The sequence below is a fragment of the Lithobates pipiens genome, unplaced genomic scaffold (assembly GCF_037356315.1).
Source record: "Lithobates pipiens isolate NorthernLeopardFrog02 unplaced genomic scaffold, aLitPip1_a1.2 Scaffold_30, whole genome shotgun sequence".
Lineage (NCBI taxonomy): Eukaryota > Metazoa > Chordata > Amphibia > Anura > Ranidae > Lithobates > Lithobates pipiens.
The window spans coordinates 30,390,263-30,402,397 of NW_027507791.1; the positions used below are offsets into that span (position 1 = coordinate 30,390,263).

General features: G+C 51.8%; 1 protein-coding gene across 1 annotated transcript in view; it reads left to right on the forward strand.

Annotated features, from left to right (window-relative positions):
* Positions 1–11,734: 11,734 nt before the first annotated feature.
* Positions 11,735–12,135, forward strand: part of RIIAD1 (regulatory subunit of type II PKA R-subunit domain containing 1) — a 32,007-nt gene continuing 31,606 nt past the window's right edge. Inside the window, exon 1 of the mRNA XM_077463359.1 lies at positions 11,735–11,866. Within this exon, the coding sequence (XP_077319485.1) occupies positions 11,810–11,866 (57 nt within the window). The 5' untranslated portion in view covers positions 11,735–11,809. The remainder of the gene's footprint in view (positions 11,867–12,135) is intronic.

The window sequence follows — 12,135 nt, forward strand, 5'->3', positions numbered from 1 at the left end:
ATTTTGTTACAACCAAAAACCGTAAATGTATTTTATTGGGATTTTCTGTGATGGACCAACACAAAGTGTCACATAATTGTGAAGTGGAAGGAAAATGATACAAATAAATATGTGAAAAGTGTGGGGGAGGGGCATTTGTATGGCGCCCCCCGGAGTCAATACTTTGTAGAACCCCCTTTCTCTACAAGTCTTTTTGGGGGTGTCTCTACCAGCTTTGCCCATCTAGAGAGGACATTTCTGCCCATTCTTCTTCTTCTTTGTAGAATATCTCGCGCTCTGTCAGATTGGATGGAGAGCGTCTGTGATCAGCAATTTTCAAGTCTGGCCACAGATTCTCAATGGGATTTAGGTCTGGACTGTGACTGGGCCATTCTAACACATGAATATGCTTTGATGTAAACCATTCCATTGTAGCTCTGGCTGGATGTTTCGGGTCGTTGTCCTGCTGGAAGGGGAACCTCCGCCCCGGTCTCAAGTCTTCTGCCGACTCTAACAGGTTTTCTTCTAAGATTCTCCTGTATTTGTCTCCATCCATCTTCCCATCAACTCTGACCAGCTTCCCTGTCCCTGCTGAAGAAAACCATCCCCACCACATGATGCTGCCACCGCCATGTCTCACGGTGGGGATGGTGTGTTCGGGGGATGGGCAGTGTTAGTTTCCCCCACACATAGCGTTTTGCTTTTAGGCCATAAAGTAGAATTTTGGTCTCCTCTGACCAGATCACCTTCTTCCACATGTTTGCTGCCCCCTCCCCCACATGGCTTCTCACAAACTACAAACAGGACTTCTTATGACTTTCTTTCTCCAATGTCTTTCTTCTTGTCACTCTTCCATAAAGGGCAGATTTGTGGAGAGACGACTAATAGTTGTCCTGTGGACAGATTCTCCCCCCTGAGCTGTGGATCTCTGCAGCTCCTCCAGAGTTACCATGGACCTCTTGGCTCTTCTCCGATGAATGCTCTCCTTGCCCGGCCCGGTCAGTTTAGGTGGACGGCCATGTCTTGGTAGGTTTGCAGTTGTGCCCATACTCTTTCCATTTTCCGATGATGGATTGAACAGAGCTCCGTGAGATGATCAAAGCTTGGGAGATTTTATTATAACCCAACCCTGCTTTATACTTCTCCACAACTTTATCCCTGACCTGCCTGGTGTGTTCCTTGGCCTTCATGATGCTGTTTGTTCTCTAAGGTTCTCTAACAAACCTCTGAGGGCTTCACAGAACAGCTGTATTTATACTGAGATGAAATGACACACAGGTGGACTCTATTTACTAATTAGGTGACTTCTGAAGGCAATTCGTTCCTCTAGATTTTAGTTATTGGTATCAGAGTAAAGGGGGCGCCATACAAATGCCCCTCCCCCACACTTTTCACATATTTATTTGTATCATTTTCCTTCCACTTCACAATTATGTGACACTTTGTGTTGGTCCATCACATAAAATCCCAATAAAATACATTGATGTTTTTGGATGTAACATGAGAAAATGTGGGAAGGTTCCTCGCGGTCGCGGTCCTGCCGGCGTTATCGCTCCGCCATGACAAGCGCTAATTCAAGTTCAATGCGAAGTATTAAGGCTGAGAGGGGTCCCGGGGGAGGGGGAGGGGGGGATGAGATATTAATAGCTCGGTGGCGCGGAGGGTCTCTCTCTCTCTCTCTGGCGTGCGGGGGAGGGGGGGGGGCGTTCGCAGTCGGGGGAGACAGCTGGACAACTGTCATTATCGGCAATTACAGCCGTCAGCTCTGACGACTATGAAGTCACACCGAGCGCTCGGACCCCCACAGACGTAAATGTCCCCCCCCTCCCCCCATCTCTCGCTCAATCGGCGGCCACAAACTGCAAGTGAAAGTGCGCTTGCTTTCACTTTAGAGAATTTCCAAAAAAAAACGAAACTGCGCCCGAGAGAGGGGGGGGGGGGGCGGGGCCTCGCGTGCGTTTATCACAGCTGGTCGGAAATGTGTTTTTAATTAACGGATAAATTAATTAACGCGAGACGCCGTCCTATCCCCACGCCAGACGCTGACCAGTTTTGCTCAAGATGCCCCCCGACTGTGCGTCCCCCCCCCCAACCACCCACCGGATGGCAAATTTCCCAGCCATAGGGGTGGAGGAGGGGAGGGCACCGCATCCCAGTGTGAGGATTGATGGAACATGGGCTTATCAGGGGTTCCCACCATCCCTGTGCTGAGTTCCCGGGTCTGTACACCCGCTGTGCCCATTATGAGGGGTTCCCACCATCCCTGTGCTGAGTTCCCGGGTCTGTACCCCCGCTGTGCCCATTATGAGAGGTTCCCACCATCCCTGTGCTGAGTTCCCGGGTCTGTACACCCGCTGTGCCCATTATGAGGGGTTCCCACCATCCCTGTGCTGAGTTCCCGGGTCTGTACACCCGCTGTGCCCATTATGAGGGGTTCCCACCATCCCTGTGCTGAGTTCCCGGGTCTGTACACCCGCTGTGCCCATTATGAGGGGTTCCCACCATCCCTGTGCTGAGTTCCCGGGTCTGTACACCCGCTGTGCCCATTATGAGGGGTTCCCACCATCCCTGTGCTGAGTTCCCGGGTCTGTACCCCCGCTGTGCCCATTATGAGGGGTTCCCACCATCCCTGTGCTGAGTTCCCGGGTCTGTACACCCGCTGTGCCCATTATGAGGGGTTCTCACCATCCCTGTGCTGAGTTCCCGGGTCTGTACACCCGCTGTGCCCATTATGAGGGGTTCCCACCATCCCTGTGCTGAGTTCCCGGGTCTGTACCCCCGCTGTGCCCATTATGAGAGGTTCCCACCATCCCTGTGCTGAGTTCCCGGGTCTGTACACCCGCTGTGCCCATTATGAGGGGTTCCCACCATCCCTGTGCTGAGTTCCCGGGTCTGTACACCCGCTGTGCCCATTATGAGGGGTTCCCACCATCCCTGTGCTGAGTTCCCGGGTCTGTACACCCGCTGTGCCCATTATGAGGGGTTCCCACCATCCCTGTGCTGAGTTCCCGGGTCTGTACCCCCGCTGTGCCCATTATGAGGGGTTCCCACCATCCCTGTGCTGAGTTCCCGGGTCTGTACACCCGCTGTGCCCATTATGAGGGGTCCCCACCATCCCTGTGCTGAGTTCCCGGGTCTGTACACCCGCTGTGCCCATTATGAGGGGTTCCCACCATCCCTGTGCTGAGTTCCCGGGTCTGTACACCCGCTGTGCCCATTATGAGGGGTTCCCACCATCCGTGTGCTGAGTTCCCGGGTCTGTACACCCGCTGTGCCCATTATGAGAGGTTCCCACCATCCCTGTGCTGAGTTCCCGGGTCTGTACACCCGCTGTGCCCATTATGAGGGGTTCCCACCATCCCTGTGCTGAGTTCCCGGGTCTGTACCCCCGCTGTGCCCATTATGAGGGTTTCCCACCATCCCTGTGCTGAGTTCCCGGGTCTGTACACCCGCTGTGCCCATTATGAGGGGTTCCCACCATCCCTGTGCTGAGTTCCCGGGTCTGTACCCCCGCTGTGCCCATTATGAGGGGTTCCCACCATCCCTGTGCTGAGTTCCCGGGTCTGTACCCCCGCTGTGCCCATTATGAGGGGTTCCCACCATCCCTGTGCTGAGTTCCCGGGTCTGTACACCCGCTGTGCCCATTATGAGGGGTTCTCACCATCCCTGTGCTGAGTTCCCGGGTCTGTACACCCGCTGTGCCCATTATGAGGGGTTCCCACCATCCCTGTGCTGAGTTCCCGGGTCTGTACACCCGCTGTGCCCATTATGAGGGGTTCCCACCATCCGTGTGCTGAGTTCCCGGGTCTGTACACCCGCTGTGCCCATTATGAGAGGTTCCCACCATCCCTGTGCTGAGTTCCCGGGTCTGTACACCCGCTGTGCCCATTATGAGGGGTTCCCACCATCCCTGTGCTGAGTTCCCGGGTCTGTACCCCCGCTGTGCCCATTATGAGGGTTTCCCACCATCCCTGTGCTGAGTTCCCGGGTCTGTACACCCGCTGTGCCCATTATGAGGGGTTCCCACCATCCCTGTGCTGAGTTCCCGGGTCTGTACGCCCGCTGTGCCCATTATGAGGGGTTCCCACCATCCCTGTGCTGAGTTCCCGGGTCTGTACACCCGCTGTGCCCATTATGAGGGGTTCCCACCATCCCTTGGCTGAGTTCCCGGGTCTGTACAACCGCTGTGCCCATTATGAGGGGTTCCCACCATCCCTGTGCTGAGTTCCCGGGTCTGTACACCCGCTGTGCCCATTATGAGGGGTTCCCACCATCCCTGTGCTGAGTTCCCGGGTCTGTACACCCGCTGTGCCCATTATGAGGGGTTCCCACCATCCCTGTGCTGAGTTCCCGGGTCTGTACACCCGCTGTGCCCATTATGAGGGGTTCCCACCATCCCTTGGCTGAGTTCCCGGGTCTGTACAACCGCTGTGCCCATTATGAGGGGTTCCCACCATCCCTGTGCTGAGTTCCCGGGTCTGTACACCCGCTGTGCCCATTACGAGGGGTTCCCACCATCCCTGTGCTGAGTTCCTGGGTCTGTACACCCGCTTTGCCCATTACGAGGGGTTCCCACCATCCCTGTGCTGAGTTCCCGGGTCTGTACACCCGCTGTGCCCATTATGAGGGGTTCCCACCATCCCTGTGCTGAGTTCCCGGGTCTGTACACCCGCTGTGCCCATTATGAGGGGTTCCCACCATCCCTGTGCTGAGTTCCCGGGTCTGTACACCCGCTGTGCCCATTATGAGGGGTTCCCACCATCCCTGTGCTGAGTTCCCGGGTCTGTACACCCGCTGTGCCCATTATGAGGGGTTCCCACCATCCCTGTGCTGAGTTCCCGGGTCTGTACACCCGCTGTGCCCATTATGAGGGGTTCCCACCATCCCTGTGCTGAGTTCCCGGGTCTGTACACCCGCTGTGCCCATTATGAGGGGTTCCCACCATCCCTGTGCTGAGTTCCCAGGTCTGTACACCCGCTGTGCCCATTATGAGGGGTTCCCACCATCCCTGTGCTGAGTTCCCGGGTCTGTACACCCGCTGTGCCCATTATGAGGGGTTCCCACCATCCCTGTGCTGAGTTCCCGGGTCTGTACACCCGCTGTGCCCATTATGAGGGGTTCCCACCATCCCTGTGCTGAGTTCCCGGGTCTGTACACCCGCTGTGCCCATTATGAGGGGTTCCCACCATCCCTGTGCTGAGTTCCCGGGTCTGTACACCCCAAGGTGGGCGGGAACAAAACCAGAAACGATGATGTTCAGTCCCCAAAGGAGTGAAGCAGTCACCTCTATGAATGTCTGAGCCCCCAGAACGCCTCCAACACCTCCGGCATGTACCAGTTTGGAGTGGTCAGTCAGCACACAGAGATCAGGTAGATTTCAGGTGAGAGTCTGGAGGCAGATTTGGGACTTTATAGAGAGAAAACTTCAGGCTTAGAAAATAGGAGTCTCAAACAGACCTATAGATGACATTCAATCTCATCATTGTGGGAGGGGCAGAGACACAAACTACTGGAGGAAATCTCATCATTGTGGGAGGAGCAGAGACACAAACTACTGGAGGAAATCTCCCCATTGTGGGAGGGGCAGAGACACAAACTACTGCAGTAAATCTCCCCATTGTGGGAGGGGCAGAGACACAAACTACTGCAGGAAATCTCCCCATTGTGGGAGGGGCAGAGACACAAACTACTGGGGGGAAATCTCCCTATTTGTGGGAGGGGCAGAGACACAAACTACTGGGGGAAATCTCCCCATTTGTGGGAGGGGCAGAGACACAAACTACTGGGGGAAATCTCCCCATTTGTGGGAGGGGCAGAGACACAAACTACTGGGGGGAAATCTCCCCATTTGTGGGAGGGGCAGAGACACAAACTACTGGAGGGAAATCTCCCCATTGTGGGAGGGGCAGAGACACAAACTAATAGGGGAAATTTTACTATTGTTGGAGGGGCAGGGAGACAATCTACTGTGGGATGGAAGTCCTACAATATTCCTAGAAAATGAAGAGTGATTCAGCTCATGGTTGCTGATGTTTCAATTCGGGGCGGATCTCCCCTTTAAGATGAATGATTTGTATCTCTCTCTATACATTGTACCTCCTCGCAGAGTTCATTTTCATATAATAAGGCAGAGAAGGAAGAAATAATGAGTCCTATTCTGTACAGGTCACTCGTCAGCGGGCGTTATTAGGTGACCCCGCAGTGAAAAACAGACCTCTAATTGCCCAGCAGTGTATAATTGTGATGTGGATGGGGAATGGGGGGGGGGGGGGTGGGGTGGTCTCCGATAAGTCTCTGTGCGGCGGTATGCGGCGTATAATGGACGCGGCGGAGCGGATGGTACCCGGAGCCCCGATGATGATGCTGGATGATGGTTGCTACGTGATGGCAGATTAGAAGCCATCTGCTGTTTTCCATCCCCCAAGAACACTTGTGTTTACTGAGCGGGGAGAGAGCAGGAGCGAGCGGGGCCTGTGCACACCTGCCGCCCTCCCCATCCCCCCCCAGCCCCCCCCCCGTCCGCTCTCTGATCACACACTCAAGGATGACAAGAGATCGGTACAACGCACGGCGCAATGATAAGAGGGCCCAAAAAAGGCAAACACACGCAACCAGGGAACGGGACGGCCGCACAAAGAGGTGTAAAAAATAAAAAATAAAAAATGGCGGCCGAACGTCGTTATAAGCAAATTTATCACGCAAAAGATTTTTTCGTTTTTTATTTGCTCGTGTTGTAAAAAATGTGCGCGGCTGGAGTCGGAGGTTCTGACCGCAGAGAAAAATAAATATCGATCCTCGACCGACCGTCTCATCGCCTCCGGAAAGGGATAAAAACACGCGAGTATTGATGGCGGATGTGATTGTTCCCCAAAGCAACCGTAGCCAATCAGATCGGGCAAATGTTCTCTTAAGGGCTGACTTATGTTGTTGCGCATGCAGTAACGTGCGTTACGTCACACTGTAACGTGCAGCCCATTGAAATAAATCGGCTTCTGACGCAACGCGTTTTACGTCACACTGTAATGCGCAGCCCATTGAAATAAATTGGCAGACGCAACGCGTGTTACGTCACACACTAATGCGCAGCCCATTGAAATAAATCAGCTTCTGAAGCAACGCGTTTTACGTCACACACTAATGCGCAGCCCATTGAAATAAATCGGCTTCTGAAGATTAATCAGATTCTGATGTAGTGCACGTTACGTCACACACTAATGCGCAGCGCATTGATATAAATCGGCTTCTGACACAACGCGTGTTACGCCACACTGTAATGTGCAGCCCATTGAAATAAATTGGCTTCTGACGCAACGCATGTTACGCCACACACTAATGTGCAGCCCATTGAAATAACTGACTTCTGACGCAAGGCGTTACGCTACACACTAACGTGCAGTCCATTGAAATAAATAAGCTTCTGACACAACGTGTGTTACGCCACACACTAATGCACAGCTCATTGATATAAATCGGGTTCTGACGCAACGCGTATTACGCCACACTGTAATGCGCAGCCCATTTAAATAAATCGGCTTCTGACTAAAGGCGTTACGCCACACACTAATGTGCAGCCCATTGAAATAAATAAGCTTCTGACGCAATGTGTGTTACGCCACACTGTAATGCGCAGCCCATTGAAATAAATCGGCTTCTGAAGATTAATTAGATTCTGATGTAGTGCACGTTACGTCACACACTAATGCGCAGCCCATTGAAATAAATCGGCTTCTGACACAACGCGTGTTACGCCACATTGTAATGTGCAGCCCATTGAAATAAACTGACTTCTGACGCAAGGCGTTACGCCACACACTAATGTGCAGCCCATTGAAATAAATAAGCTTCTGGCGCAACGTGTGTTACGCCACACACTAATGCACAGCTCATTGATATAAATCGGGTTCTGACGCAACGCGTGTTACACCACACTGTAACGCGCAGCCCATTTAAATAAATAGGCTTCTGACGCAACGCGTGTTACGCCACACTGTAATGCGCAGCCCATTTAAATAAATTGGCTTCTGACGCAGCGCATGTTACGCCACACTGTAATGCGCAGCCCATTTAAATAAATCGGCTTCTGACGAAAGGCGTTACGCCACACACTAATGTGCAGCCCATTGAAATAAATAAGCTTCTGACACAACGTGTGTTACGCCACACACTAATGCACAGCTCATTGATATAAATCGGGTTCTGACGCAACGCGTGTTACGCCACACTGTAACGCGCAGCCCATTGAAATAAACTGACTTCTGATGCAAGGCGTTACGCCACACACTAATGTGCAGCCCATTGAAATAAATCGGCTTCTGACGCAACGCGTGTTACGCCACACTGTAACGCGCAGCCCATTGAAATAAATCGTCTTCTGAAGATGAATCGGCTTCTGATGTAATGCGCGTTACTCAGGGTTCACCTGCATTTCTTCCCGCCCGCCACCGTCCGCCCACCTGCAAACAAACATGGCGGCCGGTTGGGTGAGTACATGTCAACCTATATAATCTAAGGCCGCGCCGCAACCGCAAGCAAAACGAGAAGAAAAAAAAAGGCGTGCGACACATTGGTCCAAAAAATTGTAGCGTTTTTTTTTTTTTTTTTACTTTATTGAAATGTCACAAAAGGACACGTCATTTGAGCCTTCGCACAACGTCGCGGTTTGATGATGTGAAAACGCGTTTTTGTGCATCGCGCTGCTGAAATAAGAGATTTTTATGCAATGGACATAAATGGCACAAATAAGGGGCGGAGTCTTTGCGTGGAGCCTGCGTTCATAAGAAAGATTTAAGGGTCACCCCCCCACCCCACCCCACCCCGATACACCATTCCCTGACGCATTAATTGGCCGCCATTAATTGTCTCTAATTAGAAGTGTCAATCCATTAATTGCACCCGTAGTTGCCCCGTCCTGGGGCAGAGAGGGTTAACGCTGGGGGCAGGTGGAGGAGGGGGGAGGAAATGTTCCACAAAGAGACCCCAGCTGCTGATTGTGTGTGTGTGGGGGGGGGGGGATTGTGGGGTCAACTGGGGACACGGAGACAAGGGGACAAAAGTATCATCACAAAGGCCGGGCCTCCATTGTTGTGTCCGCCTCAGTGTGGTGACAACAGAGGGAACACAATGACACCAAATACAGGGACACATCATATGGGGATACAATGTAGGGGGACACATCATATGGGGATACAATGTAGGGGGACACATCATATGGGGACACAATGTAGGGGGACACATCCTATGGGGACACAATGTACGGGAAACAATGTATGGGGACACATCATATGGGGACACAATGTATGGGGACACATCATATGGGGACACAATGTATGGGGACACATCATATGGGGACACAATCTAGGGGGACATAATCTAGGGGGACACAATGTATGGGGACACATCATATGGGGACACAATGTATGGGGACACATCATATGGGGACACAATCTAGGGGGACACAATCTAGGGGGACACAATGTATGGGGACACATCATATGGGGACACAATCTAGGGGGACACAATGTATGGGGACACATCATATGGGGACACAATCTAGGGGGACACAATCTAGGGGGACACAATGTATGGGGACACATCATATGGGGACACAATGTATGGGGACACAATGTATGGGGACACATCATATGGGGACACAATCTAGGGGGACACAATCTAGGGGGACACAATGTATGGGGACACATCATATGGGGACACAATGTATGGGGACACAATGTATGGGGACACATCATATGGGGACACATCATATGGGGACACAATGTATGGGGACACATCATATGGGGACACAATCTAGGGGGACACAATCTAGGGGGACACAATGTATGGGGACACATCATATGGGGACACAATCTAGGGGGACACAATGTATGGGGACACATCATATGGGGACACAATGTAGGGGGACACAATGTAGGGGGACACATCATATGGGGACACAATGTAGGGGGACACAATGTAGGGGGACACATCATATGGGGACACAATGTAGGGGGACACATCATATGGGGACACAATCTAGGGGGACACAATGTATGGGGACACAATGTAGGGGGACACATCATATGGGGACACAATGTAGGGGGACACATCATATGGGGACACAATCTAGGGGGACACCATGTATGGGGACACATCATATGGGGACACAATGTAGGGGGACACAATGTAGGGGGACACATCATATGGGGACACAATGTACGGGGACACAATGTAGGGGGACACATCATATGGGGACACAATGTAAGGTGACACAATGTAGGGGGACACAATGTATGGGGACACATCATATGGGGACACAATGTAGGGGACACAATCTAGGGGGACACAATGTAGGGGGACACATCATATGGGGACACAATGTAGGGGGACACATCATATGGGGACACAATGTAGGGGGACACATCTTATGGGGACACAATGTATGGGGACACAATGTATGGGGACACATCATATGGGGACACAATGTAGGGGGACACAATGTAGGGGGACACATCATATGGGGACACAATGTAAGGTGACACAATGTAGGGGGACACAATGTATGGGGACACATCATATGGGGACACAATGTAGGGGACACAATCTAGGGGGACACAATGTAGGGGGACACATCATATGGGGACACAATCTAGGGGGACACAATGTAGGGGGACACATCATATGGGGACACAATGTAGGGGGACACATCTTATGGGGACACAATGTATGGGGACACAATGTATGGGGACACATCATATGGGGACACAATGTAGGGGACACAATCTAGGGGGACACAATGTAGGGGGACACATCATATGGGGACACAATCTAGGGGGACACAATGTAGGGGGACACATCATATGGGGACACAATGTAGGGGGACACATCTTATGGGGACACAATGTATGGGGACACAATGTATGGGGACACATCATATGGGGACACAATGTAGGGGGACACAATGTAGGGGGACACATCATATGGGGACACAATGTAAGGGGACACAATGTAAGGGGACACAATGTAGGGGGACACATCATATGGGGACACAATGTAAGGGGACACAATGTAAGGGGACACATCATATGGGGACACAATGTAGGGGGACGCAATGCATTCATATTATTATTGGGGAGGGAAAAGCACATAATATAAAGTAGAGGGGGGGACATTATATAATGTATGGGGGAGGGGACAATATATAATGTATAGGGGAAGTATATAATGGACAGGGGGAGGGGACAGTATATAATGTACAGGGGGGACAGTATATAATGGACAGGGGGAGGGGACAGTATATAATGTACAGGGGGGACAGTATATAATGTACAGGGGGGACAGTATATAATGTACAGGGGGGACAGTATATAATGTACAGGGGGGACAGTATATAATGTACAGCGGAGAGAACGTATATAATGTATAGGGGAGGGGACAGTATATCATGTACAGGGGGAGGGGACCGTATATAATGTATAGGGGGAGGGGGGAAGTATATAATGTACAGAGGAAGGGCGTATATAATGTACAGATGGAGGGGACAGTATATAATGTATAGGGGGAGGGGACATCCCGGGGGCTGTCACCATGGAGACGGCTCAGTGTCCTCCTCTGTTGCCCCTGGTAACCACACTCCCCCATTCATCTGAAGGACAATCCCGATTGGCTGCCCCCAGCACACGGCGCGTTAGACCTGTTTAGTGACGTCACACTGGGGCCTCTCCCCCCGCTCGGCCGTCTCCATGGTAACAATCTCCGCGAGAACAAAAGGGCGGGGCCGCAGCCAGTCACGTGAGGTCCCGCCCCTAGCAACCGGGAGAGCGTCCCCTAGAGGAAGATGGCGGATCCCGGAGCTCTGAACCCCGAACAGGAGAGCCGACTGGGGGCCTGGAAGGTGAGAGACCCCGCTGAGCTGAGCATGCTGGGACTTGTGGTGTCCCCCAATAATAAATCCCGCCCAGACCTCCTGATTGGTGGAGGGTCTGCACAGGACACGCCTACCATTCAGCAATTGGGGGGATCCTCACCCTATATGGACAGTATATATATATATATAATCCCCCCAATATATATATAACCCCCCAATATAATCACCCCCACATATATATATATATATATATATATATATATATATATATATATATATATATATATATATATATA